The 23,749-nt window shown below is 39.4% G+C and overlaps 1 protein-coding gene across 5 annotated transcripts in view; it reads right to left on the bottom strand.

Annotated features, from left to right (window-relative positions):
• The window catches only part of Thsd4 (thrombospondin type 1 domain containing 4), a 576,439-nt gene that overhangs the window by 193,410 nt on the left and 359,280 nt on the right, over positions 1-23,749 (bottom strand). The window contains exon 1 of one of the 5 annotated variants that reach the window (XM_004855543.3): positions 111-4,913. The exons of the other annotated variants lie outside the window; for them this stretch is intronic. Coding sequence (XP_004855600.1) covers positions 111-182 — 72 coding nt within the window. The 5' untranslated portion in view covers positions 183-4,913. Of the gene's footprint in view, positions 1-110; positions 4,914-23,749 lie in introns of those variants that run through there. 5 annotated transcript variants of the gene reach the window in all.

The following is a 23,749-nucleotide window of genomic DNA, read 5'->3' as shown; positions in this document are numbered from 1 at the left end:
ATTCTTTGCATACCCCCCAAACCCATTTCCTCTTCACTCTTGGTAGATAGAAGAGGAAATTCAATGCTGACAAAAATACAACTTCTGACAAGATATTTTATTTGGCTTACCTCTCCCCCAGGTCTTGCTAACATTGCTGTTTGAACGTGGAGCAATGTTAATATCAGGTAGCTGACAAACATTATTACCCAAAGTCAGAGCTACCCTAGAGGAGAGCTCTGTCTGCCAAGTGCTAACAGCTAGCAGATGCACTTGTGTCTCGGGATTCCAGCCCCGGAGCTCCGCTAGGCACTGGTTCCCTCGGCTCACCCTCACTGTACTGCCCAGCGCTCAGCCTCTGCTCTGCAGAAAACTGGTAAGCTGATCTCTTCATGTAATAACTTCTCCCGGCTGGGGGAGGGGACAGGAGCCAGCTGGGAGTTGGGGGGGGGGCTGCCTTTAACCGAAAGCAGAAAGGGGAGGGACAGAAATGATCAATGTGAAGCCCTGCATCTGGTCTCATTCATGAAAAGGGCTCCAAGGTAAGCACTTCACAGGCAGGGAGACAGCCCCTGCCTCGTCCATTGATGAGGGGGCAGGAGGCAGGGAACTGCAGCAGACTGAGCTCTAGGCTGGGAGCTAGGAGACCTGGAGCTTTCCTAGTCCAGGATCTGGGGTTGACAAGCTGTGTATACCTGGCCAAGTTGCTCGCCCTCTCTGGGCTGTGGCTGATTTCTCACTGGTACGATCAAGAGCTGAATGGATGGCTTCTGAATTCTGTTTTGGCTTTGCTTTGATGGTTGCAATCAAAGGGACCCTTATCAAGGGCAGCCTTGAAGGGTGAAGAAGTCATCAGGGTGAAGTCTATTCCTGATGACACAGACATGAGTGCATGGGAACTGAAAGAGCCACTCTATGCCCCTCTTGCTACATCCCTGGGTCACTGTGCCTAACCAACAGCTTGAAGAATTATTATAGATGACATAAAAATAAAGGGTCAGGTGGAACAAGTGAATCCCAAGTATCCTACAGTGCTGGCAGAAGCATGGAGATGCAGGATAGTTTTAGAGAAGTAAGAACTACCTCTGAGTTGACCCAGAATGACTACCAGAGAGGAGCCCAGGGAGCAGGCTGGAGCAGGGCCTGCTACAGCCCACACACAGTCCACGGGAGACCCAGCTTCACGGCCAACTATCACTCTGCAATAGCAAGGATCATGGTGCAACATGGGTTAAGGATTTTGTCTAGAAACCTGACTACTGGATGTTGCTTAGAATGAACATAAGAAACCATGCTGAGGCTGTCAGGGGCCCGAGAGGACTGGCTGACTGCGTGCGTGGCACAGTGGAAATAGCCCGAGGTGCTGGAATCAGGCACGTGTCAGTTCAAAACCTCAGTTCTTCTAACTTCCTGTGGGTCTCTGGGTGGGCAACCCCAGCAGTCCCGTCACCCATCCTGTGAAATAGGGAAATGCCATCCTGTGGTTAGAAGGATGAACAGAAAGCCTGGCATAGCTCATGGCAGATTAAGTATGCACTAAAGACATGGGCTTTCTCTTTGATCTCAAATAAGTATCAGCACTCAGTCCGGGAAAGTGAAGTAACAAACACTTGAAAAGCCTCAGGTTATTGGCATTTTCCTGCATTAATGAGAAAACCTTAAAGTGAACTTCAGTTAGCAGCCATCTCAGAAAGTTTATTATCACCAGTCACAGGATGATTTACTAGGGAGGAGTCTTTTGGGGTGGGCTAGGGAGGGTGGGGAGGGAATTTACAATCTCTTTTTCCAGAGCTCTGTGTGAGAGAGAAGGCACAGTGAAGGGCAGAGGAAGGAAGAAATGCATTTCTTCTTTTCCTCCTTTTCCTTATTCATTATTTTTATTGTTCATCATTGAATCTGTTCTGCCACCTAATCAAAGAGGCACAGCTATCTGTCTCATAACCACCCAGAACACAGGGATTAAACCTCATCAGAGATGTTTCCTGGCCAGGGACTGGAAAACTTTCTGTTAAGGCCTGGATAGCAAATATTTTCAGTTTTGTAGAACAACTATTGGAGCAAATATTCAACTCTACCATCAGAGCATAAAAGCAGCCATGGTCAGCACACACACATGAATGGGCATGGCTGTGTTCCAATAAAACTTTTTTGAGGAAAATAGCCATCAGGCCCTGGCCTAGACACGGCCAATCATACTTCAGTCCACTGCAACTGACTTTTGACATCTTTGCTCCACTTTGTCACAAAACACAAAGGCTACTTTTTCAGTGTTTATCTTATTTGACTTTTCTGTAGCAGTGACCATGCCCTCTTTTTCTTCAATATTGTAAAATACATTAAACATAAAATTTACCATTTTAATCACTATTAATTATATAGTTCAGTGACATTAAGTATATTCATGATGTCATACAATCATCACCACTATTTATTTCCAGCATTTTTTCATTATCCTGAACAGAAACTCTTATTGTATTCATTAAATAGTAACTTTCCACGTCCCCTTCTTCCCAATTCTTGGCAACCTCTTACCTATTTTCTGTCTATGAATTTGCCTATTCAGCACTTCACATAAGTAGAGACATACACTATTTGTCCTTTTCTTTCTGATTTATTTGACTTAACATATGTTTTAAGGTTCATTTATGGTGTAGCATATATAAAAACATTCTTTTTAAAGGCTGAATAATATTCCATTGTATGGACATACCACATTTTGTTTACCCATTTGTTTGTTGGTGGATATTTGGTTTCTACCCTTTAGGATATTGTGAATGATGCTGCTATAACACAGGTGTACAAATATCTGTCTGAATCACTTCTTTAATTCTTCTGGATATATATGTAGGAGTGGAATTGGTGGATCATATAATAAGCTTATGTCTAGTTTTTTGAGGAACCACAAAACTAGTTTCCATATTGGTGGGACCATTTTATATCCCCACTATTAATTTCCATTTTTCTGATTCTGGCCATCTTGATGGGTATCTCTTCCTTTTTGAACCACTCTCCTTCCATAGCTCCCTGGACACCACTTGCTAGTCCTCCTCTGTCTCTGATTAGCCAATATTCTTGAGCACTACAAGCCCAGCATTACTATAAGGGGTTTTCAGTCTCAGAGAACCCCGATAAATTAGACTAAATGACTTGTCCCAGGTCATGCAGCAGGTAGGTGGTAGAGTCAGAGTGTTCTGGCCTGAGCAGTCTGGCCCCTGCCCAGATCCCAGCATCACACCATTACCATTTCTTCCGGGACGGTCTCCATTCTCCTTGACACTCCCTGGGCCAAGGTCCCAAGTGCCTGTGCTCTAGTGCCCTTCTTTCTCTGTCTACTCTCTTATATCATCATCTCATCCCTTCACTGTTCGCAGCCACCCTTTACACATCCAGGACTCCCTGACATGCAGGCCACAGGCCTAAGTGACCAATGGCTGTGGGGATTCCTCAAATGTATTCTAAATGCCACAGATCTAAAGCAAACTTGTACGTCCTTGAAGCCTGTTTTTCCTCCTGCTTCCTCCATCTCTGTGAATGACATTATTCACCATATGATCCCCAGAGGCTGAAAACAGGAGGTTACCTTGGTCCTTCTACTCCTTCACTTCTTTATCCAAACCATCAGAAATCTTTCCAGATCCCTTCAGCCTTTGCTCCCATCCTTCCCTCTACCATCTCTTCTTGGCTTCTGTAGAACCTCCTGACTCTGGTCTTTTTACCTTCTAGCTTTCTTCTTCCCCAGCACAACCACTGGGATTCTTCTCAAATGTGAGTCTAATCATGTCACTCCTATAGTTTTTAAAAAATACTGTTTTGAAATAATTTTATATTTATAGAAAAATTGCAAAGATAGGACAGTGGATCATGATATATCTTCATCCAGTTCCCTTTATGTTAACATCTTAAATAACCATGGTACATATATAACTTAGAAATTAACATCAGTATAACAATTCTACTTCAACCATAGTCTTTATTCCGATCCTCTCCCCCAAATGTCCTTTTTTCTGTTCTAGAAACTAATCTAGCATACCACATAGCATTTTAGTCACTGTCACCTTAGTCTCTTCTGGTCTATGACAATTTCTTAGTCTTTCTTTGCTTCAAAATATCAAGGACATGAAAAAAGCAAAGAAAGAGGTGAATAATGTCACTCATAAAACCCAGTTTGGGTTGGTGTGATGCCTTTACATGATTAGACAGGAGTTCACTGGTTTTGGTGAGGAACACCTTCTCGTTGCTTCTGTCAGGGGTGGATTCTATCAATATAACATCGCTAGATGGTGATGTTAACCTTGACCACTTGCTTAAAGTGGTGTTCACCAGTTTCTCCATGGTAAAGTTACTCCTTTTCTTTTTTCTTTGCCACATTTTATTCATTAGAAATGAGTCAGTAAATTTAGTGGAATCAACTCCACTTCCTGGAGGGGGAGTATCAAACAATATTTGGACATATATTAAAACTATCGTTGTAATAGATGAATATGCTGGGGGCGCTGCTTTGAGGCTTTGGAAACATCCTATTCTCCTTCAAATGTTGCCCACTAATTTTGATGTTCACCTGCCAATCTTGCCTATAGTAATCATTACTGTAGTGTGCTAATGGTGATTCTCTGTTTCGCTCATGTCTTCAGCTTTTACTAGTTGGAATTCATCAGTATGGAAGATTTATCCCTCCTATCCCATTTATTTAATAATTCCATCACTTATACTCCCCTGGTTCTTTTTCTAAAATTTTTAATTATTTTGTCCCCATTAACTTTATTGGTTTTTAGGTATAAAATACAGTTACATTCATCATTGGGATCTTGTACCATTACATGAGTCTCTTGGTTCTTATTTTTTTCCCTTTACCTTGCCCTCCCTTCACCCCCTCCACCCTTCCCTATTTGCAAAGACCTTGTTTCCATTTTTTTCCTCTTCTCATATTTTTTCCTTTCCCTTTTTTCCCTTCCCCTACCCCTCCCAATTCCCCTGCTCTTTTAGACCTTTTCTTCCTGTTACACAATATCAGTTATACATTTTTAAAATTACAATATTAAGATCTAGGAGACATTACCACAGATTTTACAGAATTTAAAAGGATATGGAAAGTATATTACAAAAATCTTTTTTGAAATAAATTTGACAACTTCTAAGAAGTACCTTGGAAGACAAATTAATGAAATTAACTCTGGAGGAAATATAAAATTTGAATAGCACCTATTAAAGAAAGTATATTCCTAGCTTGAAAACCTACCTATATGACAACAGCAGACTCATAAACATTTTAACTGATAAATTATATCAAACAATTAAAGCAGAAAAAAGAAGGAACACTTCTCCCCTCATTTTAGGAAATCAACATTGTGCTAATCCTAAAACTGGATAAAGATAATAGAAGAAAAAGGTATGAACATAGATAGAAATTTGTTTAACAAAACAAACTCTTAGAAGTCAGATCTGCCAGTATGTAGAAAGCGGTTTTATTATAGGGATGGCAGTGTTGGTTCAGCATTGGAAGATCCACCCCCAAAATCATCATTTTAACAGAGGAAAGGAGAAAGCCATATGATTCTGTCACTAGTTGGAGAGACAGTATTGGACTAAATTCTACAGCTGTTCATGGTAAAAGCTATCAGGAGATTAGAAGTAGAACAGAACCTTCTCAACAGATCACAAACATGTACTCCATACTTCCAACAAAAACTCCCTCTATGAATGGAGACGATACAATGCTTTCTCCGTAAAGTGGGGAACAAGGGCATATATGCCTACTCTTCATCTGTCCATTAGACTTTGAAACATAGGTCTAAACCAAAACAGTCTGGCAATAAAATGACACAACTAGGATAGGATTGGCACAGCAGAAGCAAAATCTTTATATGTAGATAAAATGATCATCTACAGAGAAAATACTAAGAAATCTCTAGGAGCCCCTAGAACTTGTACTTGAATTTAGCAGGATTAGAAAACACAAGGTATATATAAAAATTCAGGTCTGTGTATACTTGCTATAAATGAAGAATTGGATATTGAAATTTAAAAGTTATTAGGATTTCAAAGGACCCAGAAAAGCCAAAAACAAAAACACAAGCAGTGTTGGAAGACGTTTAGCACCCAATTTTAAGACTTCTTCTAAAGCTACAGCAATCAAGGCAGTGTTGGTGTAAGGAAAGACATATAGATCATTTGAATAAAACAGAAAATCTAGAAATAGAACCACAAATATATGGTCCACTGAGTTTTGAAAGATTATTTAACATTAGCATTTTAGAGAATTAAACTCGATTCAAGAGCCAAGGAAGAGATAGTGTCTTCAGCAAACGGCACTAGAACACCTGGTATCTGTATATAAAAAATTAATCTCAACCCTTTTTTTCCATACATGAAAATAACTTGAAGGGATCTATGAATCTAAATAAGAAAGCCTAAAAGTATAAAACTTTAAGAAGAAATTATAAGGGAAAATATTTATGAATTCAGGGTAGGCAAGAACTACCTAGGATACAAAAAACATGATGTATAAAAGAAAAAAATTGGTAAATAAGGTTCCATCAAAATTTAGAACTTTAAATGACATCATTAAAATGAAAAGTAGTCCTTAAACAGACCATATTTACAATGCATATAACCTATGAGCAGAATATACAAAGAATTCTTAGAGCTCATTAATAGACAACCCAATTAAAATGTAGACATAAGAAGATGATAAATAGCCAGTATAGCACAAAGAATGGTGTGCAACTCTAGAATCAGAAAAATACTAATCAGTACAATAATTAGGGAGATGAAGTCAAAAGTTTTAAAAGCCTTGTCATGACTTTTTCTTTTTGTTGGATTCTCCCCCTTTGCGTTTAATTTGTCACACCCAATGGATTCATTCTGCTGGGTTTCCTGGGGTTGTGATCCTCATTGTCTTTTCCTAGGGTATTGTCTAAAATTTTTTGGAGTGCCGGTTTGGTATTCATGAAGTTCCTGAGGTGCTCTTTGTCATGAAAGTATCTTATTTCTCCATCCATTTTGAAAGATAGTTTTGGAGGGTACATTAATCTGGGTTGGAGGCTATTTTCCTTTAGGCCTTGAAATACATCACTCCAAGCTCTTCTTGCCTTGAGGGTTTGCATTGAGAAGTCTGCTGTGATTCTGATGGGCTTTCCTTTGTATGTGATTTGTTTCTTTTCTCTCACTGCTTGTAGAATTTTATTCTTCTGTTGGATTTCTGGAATCCTAACTATTATATGCCTATGTGTAGATTTTTTTGATTAAGGCTAGCTGGAGTCCTATATGCCTCACTTATCTGTATGTCAAGTTCTTTTCCCCTCCTTGGGAAGTTTTCTGCCATCACTTCTGTGAACAGTTTTTTTATGTCATCTGCACTCTTTCCTCTTTCCTCACTGACTCCAATCAGTCTTATGTTATTCTTCTTTGCATTGTCTAGCAGACGCTGGATTGATTTCTCATGTTCCCTCACAATTTTAAAGCAATTTTTCTTTTCCTCCTCACTAATTGGAATCTTATCTTCTATATGTGAAATTCTATCCTCACATTGGTTCATTCTGCTGCGCAGACTTTCGATGGAGTTTTTAATCTCTTGGAAATCTGTTTGTATCTGTTTTATGGATTCCATTTGTTTCCTACGTTGGGATTCCATCATGTTCCTCAGATTCTCTATTGTTTTATCTGTGTCCTCTCTAGATTTATTAATCATGTCTTGCACCATGAGCAAAATCTTTGCTGTTATCTGAGTAATTATTTCTGATTTCATTTTTCCCAGATCCTCTTTCGTTGCCAGTTCAGAGAGTCCAGGTGGTTGAGTATCAGATTGTTCCATCTCGTTTCCCTTTGGGGTTGCTGGAGGTGATCTGGAAGTCTGTTTTTGAGGCTTGTTTATGTGTCTTCTCATTTCCACGGGGTGCGGGGGGGTGCTTCTGGTGCCCACGCAGCTCACCTTCTCTGCCCTAGGAGCTTGGGATGGCAGTGGGGGAGCTTCCTTCTGGGTGTTGGGACTGGCTGAGCTTCACTGCCCTAGAAGCCTGGGATGGAGGTGGGGAAATTTCCTTCTAGGTGCTGGGACGGGCTCACTTTCTTGGCCCTAGGAGCCTGGGATGGCAGCAGGGGAGCTTCCTCACTCCCCTGGTTCTTAAAATCTTTTGATGGGTCACCTGTAGGGATGACGCCCAAACCCCTTAATATGACAGTTGGAAGACTGTGTGCAATAAGGTCTCTCCTCGCCCTTCCAGCCTCTTCCTCCTGCCCTTTTTTCATGCTGTCTCCACTCTGCAGCCTTTTGGAGCCACAAGATATCACCCCTAACTGTCTCATTGTGTTCCATGCCTCCCATATGGTACCCATTTCTCCAGAATGTCATCTCCCCAGCCTCACTAAGTTAGCATCATTTGCTTTTGGCCTCTGAGAACACAGCTCAAGCTGTTTCTAAGCACCAATTACTGCAAACTACTCAAATGCCATTGGTAAGGACAGAATAACTTGCGACATCCATAAATGAGATACCTTTCAGTAGTTTAGAGAAAAAGAAAAAACTGAGCTTGCTTCCTATGTCACCATGGGAAACATCACAAAGTGTATTACAAAATGAGAAAGGTAAGTACACAACAATGTGATCACTATCCTATTATTCACATATGTGTGTTTGCAATTGTTTATATAAGTAGTAACTATCAGTAGAAGGACACTTTTGGGCTATCAACAATGGCTACCCCTAAGGAGGGGAATGGAGTAGCTTCAGGGGAGGAATAGGAGGGAAATTTTTACTCTCTGTCTGTGCCATCTCAAATGGTAGCCACTCAGTCACATGTGGCTACTGTGTACTTGAGATGTGGCGAATCCACCTTGCAATGTATTGTAAGCATAAAATGTGCTTAATACCAATTTGAAGACTTGCTACAAAAAATGCAAAATCTCTCATTCACCTGTAGCTATGGTGATTAGATGATGAAATGGTAATATCCTGAATATGCTGGGTTAAATAAAATATAGTATTCAAACTAATTTCATTTGTTTTACTTTACTTTTATCAATGTCGCTATTAGAAAAATTTAAATTACATCTATTTCTATTGGATGACACTTCCACATCCATGCTTACTAAATTGTCAAACATATGAATGTACTGCTAGTCAAAAAGTAAATGAAATGAAATATCAGTAAGAGTACTACTAATGATGGAAATAAATGAACACAGATCTCCCTCCCTCCCAGTGCCACCTTTTCTGGGAGTTATGCCTCATTGAGCCCCCTGCCCAGTGCTCCTGGCCTCTCTCCCCAGCAATGCCTGATTTCTTCCAGTGTGATATTCATCACAATGCACTGTAATTATTAACGAGTATATCTGCCTTCATCAAGCACTAGTGACCAAAGAGTAAATCCACAGCAGATTTTTACCTCTAGGGCTGTTTTGTTTCTTGTAAAGAATGTCTCTGTCTTTATGAAGGAAGAAAGAAGATGTAGACTTCTTCAGAGAGATACACACTGTATGGTGATACTGTACAAAACGTGTTTATTCCTTCATGCACGCACTGTGTGGATAGGTGGGGAAATTCTCTTTCAAACAGGCAGTGGGCTCCCAAGGAGGTTGGTTAGTAATTGATAGTCCCTTTGTGTAAACCAAAACACCATTAAATAGTCGCAGAGGTGGGGAGGAGGGAAGCATTTTGCTGCTGCCTTTCCAGCAACTGCTCTTCACCAAAAATAAGGAAAATCATGAGAAGCTACAACAAAGGGAGTCACTGTACCCTTATCCTTCCCTGGTTTGCACCAAAGCCTGGCTGCATTGGCAGCTGTAACCAGCAGGCGAGCTCTGGGGTCAGGCTAAGCACCTTGTGGATGCACTGAAATGAGGGCTATGCTGCATGGCTCAACTGGGTTCAAACCTCTGAAGTTGAGCCAAGCATAGAGCCACCAACACCAGCAGGAAGATGTTCACAGAACATACAGGGCAGGTTTGTTCTTGCTTTGAGAGCTCAGCAGGGGTTAATTCAGAAAAGGCATCAGGGCTAATCTAGCATTGACTATCCTCTATTTCCAGTATTTGCTCTAAACCAGAAGTTCTCAAAATCTGGTCCCTCGATCAGCACCATCAGATAACTTGTGAGGAATGCCTTCTCCTGGCTTACTGAATCGGAAATCTCCAGGGTGAAGCCCATGGAGTTGTCTTAGAACACAAATACAATGGCCACTCAAATCCTCTAGACAATAATTCTCTGCTCTGATGTATTACTATACATCGGTCCTAAGCAGTAATTCTCTGTCTAATAAATTTAATTCAAATTCTATAAACTCGGGGCCGGGGATTTAGCTCAGCGGTTTCGCTGCCTGCTGCACAAGTGCAAGGACCAGAGTTCGATCCCCGGTACCAAAAAAAAAAAAAATTCTATAAGCTTAAATTATTAAATTATTATTTTATAAAAGCTTATTTTCTTACAAACTGTGACTGCCAGATATTAAAACATAGCATGAAGCTATACTGATTAAAATAGACCCAGATATGACCAGTAAAGGAACAGACATATAATTTACCTAACTAAATATCTAGAAGGATGTACAATCAATGAGTCAATTCAAATTAGCAAGAAAAAAGTGGAAAAAGGTTGGGAATTTTGCTAACTATGGGGAAGTGCATGAAGTTATTTCTTTAATTTATACCATCGGTCAAAATACATTACAGGCAAATTTAAGATTTTATGCAAACAACAGAAGTAAGAAAACAATAAAAGAAAGTAGGCCAATATTGGAGAAGGACCTTTATACACAGTTCACAAAATGATTGAAGAAAAGGTTTAAACATCTGTGTGTATTTTACAAATTCTGGGCTGGGATTTAGCTCAGTGGTTCTGGTGCCTGCCTCAAAAGCGCAAGGTCCCGGGTTCAATCCCCGGTACCAAAAAAAAAAAAAAATTCCGTAAGTCAAAAAAATCACAGACAGAACTAAAGTCAAATGCATGGTAGCAAATGTATTTCACTTGTTCATTTACTCAAAATATCAGTGTCTATCATGTGTCAGAACCTGGAAATACAGTGACCAGCAAAATAGACTCAATTCCAATCTTTCCGGAACAGGAGGCCAACATTAATGAAACCCAACAAATACACTGGAAATTGCAATGAGGAAAGGGCTGCAAAGGAAAGATAGGTGGTGATATAAGAGGTCAGTCCTCATTAGGGAGATGGGCTGGTGGGAGAGCAATAATGGCTTTCATGACAACCAGAGAGGGAGCAGGTGCGGATGAATAGAGGTTGAGCAGGAGGACCACAGTGTCGGCTTGGGCAGAGGATAAAGGGAGGGGGTGTGAACAAGAGTTTTCTTTTTCCTAATAAGAATCCATTGTAAGGGCAGGGGCAGCAGTTACAGGACAAGCTTTACATTTTGCAAAGCTCACTCTGTCACATGGAGAAAGGATTGGAAGGAGACAAGAGGGGAAGCTGGGAGACCCATCAGAAGATTATGGCTGTAATCTGGATGAAAAGGGCTAGGAGCTTAAACCAGCATGGTAGGTAGAAAGAAGCGAATAATTTCAAAGTCACTCATAAGACATAGAATGGAAAAAGATTTGTGTGTATGATATTTTAAAGACCTCACAAATGAAATAAAGACTATTTTAATAGTGAAATACTGGATGCAATGTCTGACCATAGGAAAATAGCTAAATACACTACTGGCAGACCCCAGAAATGAACTCCTATTCAATCATTTAAAACGACCATGTCATATATTTATTGATATTGATAAATTTTGATGTTATGCTTTAAGACAAAAGGAGACCATATCAGTGGGGAAGAATAGTCTTTTCAACAAACAGTGCCGGGATAAGTAAATATCCACATGCAAAGGAATGAAGGTGGACCCCTACCTCACTCCACACACAAAAATAAACCCCAAATGAATTGCACACTGTGCAGCATGGCAACTAGAGTTCATGACAATACACTGTAAACTTGAGAATTGCTGAGATAGACTTCAAGTGCTTTCACTGAAAAAAAGGGAGGGTATACATGTTAATTAGGTTTAGCCAATTCCACAATGTATACATACATCAATACATCATGTGGTATACCATCATATCAATATATATAATATATAATTTTCACCTGTCAATTAAAAATAAAACAAAGTAAATTAATCATAGACTGTGGTAGGTGCCCAAAATGTTCATGTCCTAATCTCTGGAAATTATGACTATGTTACATTGCACAGCAAAGGGGAAGTAAGGATGGAATTAATGTAGCTAATCAGATGATTAAAAAAAGGAAATTATCTTGGATTGTCTAGATGGGGCCAATTAATCACAAGGGTCCTTAAGTATGGAAGAACAAGGCGGGTCATTGGAGTGGCTTGATGTAAGAACTCAATCTGCCATTGCTGAAGATGCAAAGGAGCCACAAACCAGGGAATGTCGTCCTCTTCCTAGATGTGGAAGAGGCAAGAATCCAGGGATGTTTTCTAAGAGACTGTACAGGTATACAGTCTTGTGGACACCTTGATTGCAGCCTGGTGAGGCCTATTTTGGGCTTTTGATCTTCAGAACTGTAAGATGATAAATTTGTGTTGTTTTAAGCCACTAAGTGTGCATTCATTTATTATAGAAGCTGTAGACCACTAATACATAGATCTAAATGTAGGAGCCTGAAAGTTTAAAACTCATAGAAGAAAGCATAGGAATAGTTTCATGCCCTTGAATTAGGTGAATGGTTTCCAAAAGTACAAGTGACAAAGGAAAATATAAATAAATGGGAGTCTATCAAAATGGGAGACTTTTGTGCTGCTAATGATGCTATCATGATAGTGAAAAGGAGACCCAGAGAATGATAGAAAATATCTGCAAAGCATGTCTGCTAAAGAATTTGCATCCGGAATATATAAAGAATTCTTACAACTTAATAATACAATGACAACCCCATTACAAAATGGGTAAAGGATTTGAACAGACATTTCTCCTTAAAAAGATGTATAAATGGGTAATAAGGACAAGAAAAGAACTTTAATATCATTGCTCAATAAGAAAACTCAAATCAAAACCACAATATGATACTACTTGATACCCACTAATAAAAAATACATGTAATAACAAATGTTGGCGAGGGCATGGAGAAACCGGAACTTGTATATACCCGTGAGGGTAATCTAAAAGGCACAGCTGCCCTGGACAACAGGCTGGCAGCTATGTCATAAAGTTAAATGTAGAATCACCACATGAGCCAGTCATTCACAATCGCTTGCACATGAATGTTTGTAGCATTCATTATTCACAACAGCCAAAACATGCTCATCACTAGATGAATGGATAACTAATGTAGTACAGCCACACAAGGGAGTATTATTTGGCCACAAGAAATGAAGTACTGATACAAGCTATGAGATAGATGGCTTGCAAATAGAATGCTACATGAAGAAAGCCAGTTCCAAAACACCATTTTTTGAATGAAATCTATTTATATGGAATGTCCAGGACAAGCAAATTTAAAGAGATAAAAAGATTTATAGGTTTTCTAGGCTTGAGGAGCATAAAGAGAAGTGGAGAATGATGGTAGTAGGTTATGGGTTTTCTTTTTAGGGTGATGAGAATGTTCTACTGTTAATTTGTGGCAATGGTTGCAAAACCCAGTGAATATACTAATATACATAGAATACACATAGAGTATACATAGAAGTGTACATTTTAAATCAATGAACTCTATGTTGTATGAATTAATCTTTATGAGGCCATTTTAAAAAAGTGAGCTATAACACAGCATCCTTAACATTGTCTATTTTTTAAAAAATTTTTAATTATTTCCTAATTTTTTCAGAGTAAGCAAAGTAATAAATATAGTTAAAAACAATCCAAAATTAGCCATTTAGAAAAATGACAAAATAAAAATGGGAGAGACTATGAATTGGCAACTGGCATGAAAATAAAATATGAAGAATAATTTAACATCAGTAGTAACCAAAGAAATATAACATCAAATAACATGTTGCCTTGCCCACCTAATATAAAGAAGGAAATTTTTATGAATGATGAACTCATATTGCTGGTGAGAGTCTAGGAAGGTGGGTGTTCTGATGGTCAGTACCAGTGCTTTGAGGGCCCGGCTTCTCAAATATGCTATGCACACAAATTACCTGGAATTGGATCAAGACTGTAAGTCTACAGGTCTGGGCAGCCTGAGAGTTGGGTTTCTAATAGCCCCTTGCTGGGCAGCACAATGCCAGAATGCTTAATAGTGCATACAGTATTTGGAATTAATACCAGTTACACTTCTAGGAATGACACAAGCCAAAATTTACCTCAAAACAGTTTTCGTCTTAGTGAAAAATCTCAAATAATGTATATGTGCAATCACAGGGTCTGAGTCTTACTATATATTTTTGGGACACCAATTAATTATTTAAATGTAATATATATTGACGTAGATTAGCATTGACTGTTTAACGTACAATCTTACCATTAAGTGAAGTTATAAAAAAGGCTTTGCTGCTGAAACCATTTTCATTAATAACACACATACAGAAAACATTATTAGAAGGCTTTTCTCCAGTATGGTAATGCTAGTTACCTCTGAGTGATGATATTTTTATTTGCAAAATTATTTGCTACTCTATATTTCTTAGCGTTCCCACCACAAACACACAACATATTTGTAATAAGGACGTAGTGAAATTTATGTTTACCCTGCTTAGATTACTGGGGATTTGCCTACCCTGCAAACCCACTTAGCCAAAAGATGCAACTGCGCCACCTGGAGGTTATTTTCTCAAACTGCAGATACGTAGTCCCAGAAACCCAGGGAGACCTACAATGTTCCATGACAATAACTCCATGCAAAAGGCACGTGGTATGGCAAGGGGAGAGGGGGTGTCTCAGAAGAATTAGCTTTTCCATCACCAAAGGTGTTGATTTCCTAGATAAGGGGGGGACTCTCAAACTCACCGATAGAGCTGAGAAAATCTTTCCAGTGGATTAACAACAGGGAGCCAACCAATTTCTTGGTTTTCTTCCAAGTATCTTAATTATCTTCTAACATTTTATTTAATGAAATACAGCTAATGTTTGGCTTTGAATGGAAAAGAGATTATCAGTCTCTGGGTGAAAAAGAAACAAAATGGTGTTGCATGTATTAACAGATCTGTCAAACTTCTACATCATATATGGATAGCACCAAATACTCTGGTAGAAGAGCTTAACAAACATGTTGAATAAATTCTACATTAAACAATCCTGCTTTTGGAGTTGCAATCAGTGCTAGGAGTGCAGTCTTGAAATTGCTGGCAGTTGCTACCCTCCTGGGTTGCATCTTCCTTCTGGCCTTCTGCCCTCCATCCCCAGGCCAAGGCCACAGAATAAGTGCTAAAGTTTCCAGTAAGCACTGCTGCATTTCTGTTCATGGCAGAAGAACTCTACAGTGTAACCTTACTCACTCCTGAACACTGTGAAGCTTATTCTAGGTTGCAGAACTCAAGGGAGTTTCTGAGGATTTGGAGAAAGCACCATAAACTGGAAAAATTGACCTTGTAATAAAAGTTGCAGGCTGGAGTGAGGAGTGAGCTAGAGAAGAGAACATGAAGGGGGAACATACAGATGGTTTTCAAGTCCTTGAGAGGTTCTGATGTAGACCTGGGCTCGCTGTGCCCATGCCACTCATCAGAATTCTGGGATCAGCTGCTCTGCTTCTGCTTTGTTTATTTTGTAGCTGGAAAATAATTTTGTATGGTTTGGATTATTACGTCCTCCACAAAGATTCATACTGCAAAAGTCTTGGTCCCAGCTGAGGGCTGATGGAGCCTTCAGGAAATGGAGCCTAGTGGAAGGAAGTCAGGTCACTGTGGGCGTGGCCTGGAAGGGCATGCTGGGATCCTGGACCTTTCTTTCTTTACTTCCAGGCTGCCAAGAGTTGAGCAGATACGTTCCACCACCTGTCCCTACCATGATCTTCTGCCTCACAACAGGCCCCTAAAAACCAGGATCAATGATCAAGGACTGAAACCTCTGAAACTGTGAGCCAAAATAAATCCTCCTAGGGCCGGGGATTTAGCTCAGTGGTTTTGCCACCTGCTGTGCAAGCACAAGGACCTGAGTTTGATCCCCAGTACCGGAAAAAAAAAATCCTCCTCATAAGTTGATTATCACACGTATTTTGTCACAGCAATGGAAAGCTGACTAATGCAATATCTGATGAACTAATTCAGAGCAGAGAGCTAAATAACTGATAACTGAATTAAAGTGTTATCTCTCCCTACATCTCAATAGAAGAATAATGATAACATTTAATGTGCCACTGGGCACTGTGCTAAGAGACCAGGCATGGATGGTATCATTTAAATCATGGAAGAAGTTGACAGGTCAGGTAATTTTGCAGATGAAAGGACCAAGGTTTAGAGGAGTTCAGTTCATGAACACAGAACTGATTAATCAGTGGCAAACCCGAGTTTCAAACGCAGGGCCTCTGTCTCCACAGCTGTGAGTCTTACAGTGCCATAGATGCATCTTTTTTTTTTTTTTTGGTACCGGGGATCAAACTTGGGACCTTGCGCTTGCACGGCAGGCGGTGGATCCAGTGAGCTAAATACCCGGCCTGGATGCATCCATTTCTTAAAAAATCAATCTTATTGGTACATTTTAGGTATACAATAATGACATTCATCATTGGAAATTTGCACTTTTACATAATCTTTCTTGGTTCTTATTTCTTCCCCATTCTCCTAACCTCCCTTCAACCCCTCCATCCCTCCCTATTTACAAAGACTTTGTTTCCATTTTTTCTTTTTCTTATATTAATTCCATTCCCTTCTTTCCTTTTCCCTACCCCTCCCACTTCCCCTTCCACTCTGCCCCTGTTCTTCCTATTTCACATTATCTATTATATCTTTTAGGCCTTATTTACACTTTTAGTTTCTCACACTAGAGAAACTACTAGGTATTTACACGTGTGTCCTATTTATTTCACTTAAGAGTATCGCCTCAATGTGCATCCATTTAGCAATAGGTGTCTCTAATTTCTTGTTTTTTATGGAAGAGTAGTACTCCATTTTATTAAAAAACACATTTTCTTTATGCAGTCTCCAGTTGATGGGCATTTGGGCTGTTTCCAACATTTAGCTATTATAAATTGTGCTGCTATGAACATGGGTACACATATATCACTGTGGCTATGATTCTTATAATTCATTGGGGGAAGATATCCAGCAGGGGGCTAGCTGGGTCAAATGGGACTTCCAATCCTAGTTCTTTGAGTTATCTCCATAGTGATTTCCACAGTGGTTGCACCAGTCTACACTCCCACCAGTAGTGGAGCAGGGTTCCTCTTTCCCCACAACCCTGGTAGCATTTGTTACTGATTGATTTCATGATAGCAGCCATTCTTTCTGGAGTGAGGTGGAATCTCAGCTTTGTTTTCATTTGCATCTCTCAAATGACCAGTGATGATGAACATTTTTTCATATGTTTATTTGCTGCTTTTACTTCTTTGAGTGAGAAATGTCTGTTAATTTCAGATGCCCATTTTTGGATTGGGTCTTTAAATTTGGGAGGTCTGATTTTTTTTTTTAAAGTTCTTTATATATTCTAGGTAGTACACCTTTGTCTGAGGGACAGCAGGTGAAAATTTTTTCCCACATTGCAGGTTGTCTCCTCACACTGTTGGCAGTTGCTCCTGGTGTGCAGAAGCTTTTTAATAAGAAGAGATCCTACTTGTTGATTGCTTGTGCTAGTTCATGGGAAACTGAGGTTTTGTTCATAAAATCTTTTCCTACACCAATGTCTTCAAGAGTTCTACCTAACCTCTGTTCCAGCCAGCTCAGTGTTTCTGTTTTAATATTTAGACCTTTAAGTCATTTCTATTTTAGTTTACTACATGGTGAGAGATACAGGTCTAGTTTTAATCTCTGACAAGTTGAAACCCAATTTTTCCAGCACCATTTATTAAAAAGGCTATCTTTCCTCCAGTGAGGGTGTTTGGCTCCTTTGTCAAAGATGAGATAACTGAGTGTGTCTGGAGTTGTTTCTGTATCTCCTAGTCTGTTCCACTGGTCCTCAGGTCTGTTTCTTTGCCAGTACCATGCTGTTTTTATCATAGTAGCTTTGTAGTATAGTTTCAAGTTGGGAGTTGTGATACCCCACCCCCTGCCATGTCTCTGTTACCTAGAATTGCTTTTGGTGTTCTGGGTCTCTTCTTGTTCCAAATGAATTTTTGGATTGTTTTCTCAAGGTCCATGAAGTATGCTGCTGGGATTTCAATTGGGATTGCACTGAATCTATATAGCAGTTTTGGAAGTATGGCCATTTTCACTATGTCGATTCTTCCTATCCAGGAGCAAGGGATGTCATTCCATTTCCTGATATCATCTTCAATCTCTCTTTTCAGAGTGCTATAGTTTTCAGAGAAGAGGTCTTTGATTTCTCTTGTTAGGTTGATTCCTAGGTATTCCAGTTTTTTGGATGCTATTGTGAAAGGAATTCTTTGCCCTATTTCTCTCTCAATGAGTCTGTTGTTGTGATTTTTGTGTGTTGACCTTGTATCCAGCTACTTTACTGAATTTGGTTATTAAGTCTAGAAGACTTTTGGTGGAGTTCTTGGGGTCTTCTATATAGAGCATCATGTTATCTGCAAATAACAACAATTTGACTTCTTTGTTTCCTATCTTTATTTCTTTTATTTCTTTCTCTTGTCTAATTGCTCTGGCTAATATTTCCAAAACTATATTGAACAGGAGTGGTGATAGTGGACATCCTTGTCTTGTTCCTGATTTTAGTGTGAAGGATTTCAGTTTTTGACCATTTAGCATGATACTGGCTATTGGTTTTTCATAGATGGCTTTTATCAGATTGAGGTAGAGACCGTCTATTCCAATTTTTTGTAGGGTTTTTATCATAAATGTATGTTGGATTTTGTCAAATGCTTTTTCTGCATCTACTGAGGTGATCATATGGTTTTTGTCTTTGGCTGTATTGATACAGTGTATTTCATTTATTGATTTACGTATGTTGAACCATCCCTGCATCCTTGGGATGAATCTCACTTGGTCAGGGTGTATGATCTTCTTGATGATTTTCTGCATTCTATTTGCCAGTATCTTATTAAGGATTTTTGCATCTATGTTCTTTAGTGAGATTGGCCTGTAGTTCTCTTTTTTGGTTGGGTCCTTCTCTGCTTTGGGGATCAAGGTGATGCTTGCTTCCAGGAATGAATTTGGGAGTACTGCTTCCCTTTCAATTTCATTGAAGAGTTTAAACAGTAGTGCCAGTAGATCCTCTCTAAATGTCTTGTAGAATTCTGCGGTGAAGCCATCAGGACCTGGGCTTTTCTTAGTTGGTAAGTTTTTAATTATGTTTTCCATTTCATTGATTGATATTGGGTCATTTAGAATTTTTAGGTCTTCTTTGTTCAACTTCGGTAATTCAAATGTATCTAGGAATCTGTCCATTTCTTCTCTGTTTTCCATCTTATTGGCATATAGGTTCCCAAAGTAGGTATTGATAATCCTCTGGATTTCTGCTGGGCCCATTGTAATTTCATCCTTTTCATTTCTAATTGCATGGATTTGGGCCTTTTCTTTCCTTTTTCTGATAAGGTTGGCTAAGGGTTTGTCAATTTTGTTGATTCTTTCGAAGAACCAACTCTTCGGTTCATTGATTTTTTGTATCGTTCTTTTAGTCTCCATTGCATTGATTTCTGCTCTGATCTTTATAATTTCCTCCCTTGTTTGAGCTTTGGGTTTGTCCTGCTTTTCTTTTTCTAGAAGCTTGAGGTTCAGCATCAGGTTGTTTAATTGGGTTCACTCTGTTTTCCTAATATGAGTATTCACTGCTATGAATTTCCCTCCTAAGACTGCCTTCACTGTGTCCCATAGATTCCAATGTGTAGTATTGTTATTTAATTGTAGAAACTGTCTGATTTCTTCTTTAATTTCCTCTGTGACCCATTGGTTATTCAGAAGTGTGTTGTTCAATTTCCATGTGTTTGTGAAATTCTTGCGGTTTCTTTTGCTATTGATCTTCAAAATTTCATCGCATTATGGTCTGATAATATACAGGGGATAACTTCAATTCCTTTGCACTTACTTAAACATGTTCTATGAGTGATTATGTGGTCTATTTTGGAGAATGACCCATGTGCAGCTGAAAAGAATGTGTATTCTGATTTTGTGGGTGGAACACTCTATAAACATCTTTTAAGTTCATTTGTTCAAGAGTTTGATTGTGTTCTAGTATTTTGTTGCTTGTTTTTTGTCTAGTTTATCTATCTATTTGTGATAGTGGGGTATTGAGGTCCCCCACTACTACTGTATTAGTGCTTATTTGATTTTTCATGTCCGTTAGTATTTGTTTTATATAGTTGGGTGCACTAGTGTTTGGTGCATAGATATTTATGATTGTCATCTCTTCTTCTTGCATTGTTCACTTTACAAGGATGTAGCATCCTTCTTTGTCTCTCTTAATCAGTGTTGGTTTGAAATCCACTCGATCTGCAAAAAGGATGGCTACTCCTGCTTTTTTTTTGGGTTCTTATCACATGGAGTATTGTTTTCCATCCTTTATCATTCCATGTATGAGTTTCTTTTTGAATTGTGTTTCTTGTATGCAGCATATTGTTGGATTTTGCTTCTTGACCCATTCTGCCAGTCTATTTCTTTTGATTGGTGAATTGAGACCATTAACATGGATGGTTATAACTGATACATATTGACTTATCATTGTCGTGACTTTTTCTTTTTGTTGGATTCTCCCCCTTTACGTTTAATTTCTTGTCGCTCCTGATGGATTCATTCTGCTTTGCTTCCTGGGGTTGTGATCCTCATTGTCTGTATTTAGGATATTATCTAGAATTTTTTGGAGTGCTGGTTTGGTATTCATGAAGTTCCTAAGGTGTTCTTTGTCATGAAAGCATATTATTTCTCCATCAATTTTGAAAGATAGTTTTGCAGAGTACATCAGTCTGGGTTGGAAGCTGTTTTCCTTTAGGGCTCGGAATACATCACTCCAAGCTCTTCTTGCCTTGAGGGTTTGCATTGAAAAGTTTCAACGCAAGCTGTGATTCTGATGGGCTTTCCTTTATATGTGATTTGTTTCTTTCCTCTGCTTGTAGAACTTTGTCCTTCTGTTGGGTTTCTGGAATCTTAACAATTATATGTCTATGTGTAGATTTTTTTTTTGATCAAGGCTATTTGGAGTCCTATATGCTTCACTTCTCTGTATGTCAAGTCCTTTTCCCCTGCTTGGGAGTTTTCTGCCATTACTTCTGTGAACAATTTTTTTATGTCATCTCACTCTCTCCTGTTCCTTTGTTGACTCCAATCAGTCTTATGTTATTCTTCTTTGCATCATCTAGCAGCTGCTGGATTGATTTCTCATGGTCCCTTACTATTTTAAAGAGATTTTTCTTTTCCTAGTCACTAATTGCAATCTTTTCTTCTATATTTGAAATTCTGTCCTCACATTGGCTCATTCTGCTGGATAAACTTTCAATGGAGTTTTTAATCTCCTGGAAATCTGTTTGCATCTGTTTGATGGATTCCATTTGTTTCCTATGTTAGGATTCCATCATGTTCCTCAGCTCCTCTATTTTTTTTTAATCTGTTCCCCCTCTAGATTTATGAATCATGTCTTGCACTATGGGCACAATCTCTGCTGTTATCTGAGAAATTATTTCTCATTTAATTTTTTCCAGATCCTCTTTTGTTGCCTATTCAGGGAGTCCAGGTGGTTGAGTATCAGATTGTTCTATCTCATTTCCCTTAGGGGTTGCTTTAGGTGATGTGGAAGTCTGGTTTTGAGACTTGTTTACCTGTCTTCTCATTTCAACAGGGATGGGGTGTGCTGCTGGTTCCCATGTGGCTCACCTTCTCAGCGCTGCGGGGGTGGGGGCGTGGTACGGTGGCCCAGAAGTCTCACCTTCTCCTCTGTGCTGGGGGTGGCTCTGCTCCTTGGTGCTGGGGCCAGTCAGATGCATCCATTTTTGAAATATGTCTTGAATGCATCCACTTCTATCCATCTTCACTGTCTCTACCGGGTAGGCCACCATCTCCCCAGACTTTCAGTGGGCTCCTGGTCTCCAAGCTTCTACCCTGAGTGTTATTTTAAAACAAAAGTGGAAATAGGGCATTCCTTTATTACTACAAAGGCTTCCTATTGCCCTTGGGCCTGAATTGAGAAGTCCTTAGCCAGGTCAGACCCAGGAAGCCCAGTGGGATCTGATCTCATCCCATGCCTCTCATCCTCTCACCCCCTTCTTGTTACCCCCTGGTCTCAGGATCTCTCTCTCTCTCTCTCTCTCTCTCTCTCTCTCTCTCTCTCTCTCCACCTTTCCTGCTGCAGATATTCACACTTATTTTTCCTGTAGCCATAATCTCTTCCCTTCTTTCTCTAGGCAAGGACCACTCATCTTAGGATCTCAGATAGAAGCACACTTTTCCAATGAGGCATTCTGACTCCCAAATCTAAGTTAGCCTCCTGCTTCTACCCTCATCCTTTTACCTTCTCTCCTAGCCCTACAATTCTCCTTTGGGCTCTTTCATCATTCACAGTACAGATTTCCCATGTGTCAATCTCCTCACCTAGACCACAATGTTCATGAAGGTAGAGTAAAGTGTGTTTATTTTTCCTGTGGGGAGATGGAGGACATGGAACATAGCAGGTATCAATACATATCTATTAGGTGATCATATGAGTGAAAGAAGGCAACCCTACCCTGAAGGCATAAATCAATTCTATGTGACATTTCTCTAATCAAAGCACAATGGATGAGGAGATATTTTAGGGAAAGATCCTTTCTTTTTTTTTTTTCTTTTTAAAAAAATTTTATTGGTACATTTTATTGGTACATTTTGGGTATACAATTCATTTACATTTATCATTGGGTGTTTGTACCTGTACATGATATATCTTGGTTCTTATTTTTTTCGCCATTACCTGGGCACCCTTCACCCCCTCCACCATTACCTATTTACATAGATTTCATTGCCATTTTTTTCTTTTCTCATAGTTTTTCCTTTCCCTCTTTTCCTTTCCCCTTCCCCTCTCTTCACTCCTTCGTCTTTGGACCTTTTTTCCTATTTCAAATTATCATTTATTCATTTTAATCATTTTAACCCTTGTTTACACTATCAGTTTTTAACACTAGTGAAACTATTTGGTATTTACACATGTGTGTCCTATTTATTTCACTTAGGAGTATGGCCTCGATATGCATCCATTTAGCTATAAGTGACTCTAGTTTTTCATTCTTTATGGGAAAGATCCTTTCTAAAGTCCCTCAAATCACTGGCAGATCAGCTGATACTACTTTGGATGGGTGGTTATGCTATCATGTTTGTGCTGGGTAATGAATGCTCATGGTTTTTACATGCAGGGACATATGATATTTAGCCCCAAATAAGTAGCACAGAGACCACTGCTTCACCTCCTCAATGAACTGCAACCCCTCAAGTGACTTCTGACTCTGGACATCTTTGCCTCCTTCAGTCTCTTGTCTTCTTTGCCACCTCCTCTCTGTCTCTTCCTAGCCACAGGAACTGGGTGGCCAGCCATGCAGCCTCACTAGAGTGAGGTGGGGGTTTCTAACTCCTGTTGGAACTAGCCACAGCCTGGGCACTGAATGGCAGGGCCACCAACTGCTGAAGTAGCTATTCCAAAGGCTGGTTGTCTGCTCTTCCATGGGGTTCCCCAGCTCACATACAGAACTTGTTCATTTGTTAGGAATAATTTTACCAGGGCTGTTTTATTTTCTTCCCCTCAAGAAGTGGTATTTGAAGATGATAAGTTGAAAGCTGGAGCTCCCAGCCAAAAGTGGTAAGAAAAAAA

Source organism: Heterocephalus glaber, unplaced genomic scaffold, assembly GCF_053883595.1.
Source record: "Heterocephalus glaber isolate CG9 unplaced genomic scaffold, H.glaber_assembly_v1.0 deba00001689, whole genome shotgun sequence".
NCBI lineage: Eukaryota > Metazoa > Chordata > Mammalia > Rodentia > Bathyergidae > Heterocephalus > Heterocephalus glaber.
Note: the sequence above shows the minus strand (reverse complement) of the source record. Positions and strands in the feature narration are given on the sequence as shown.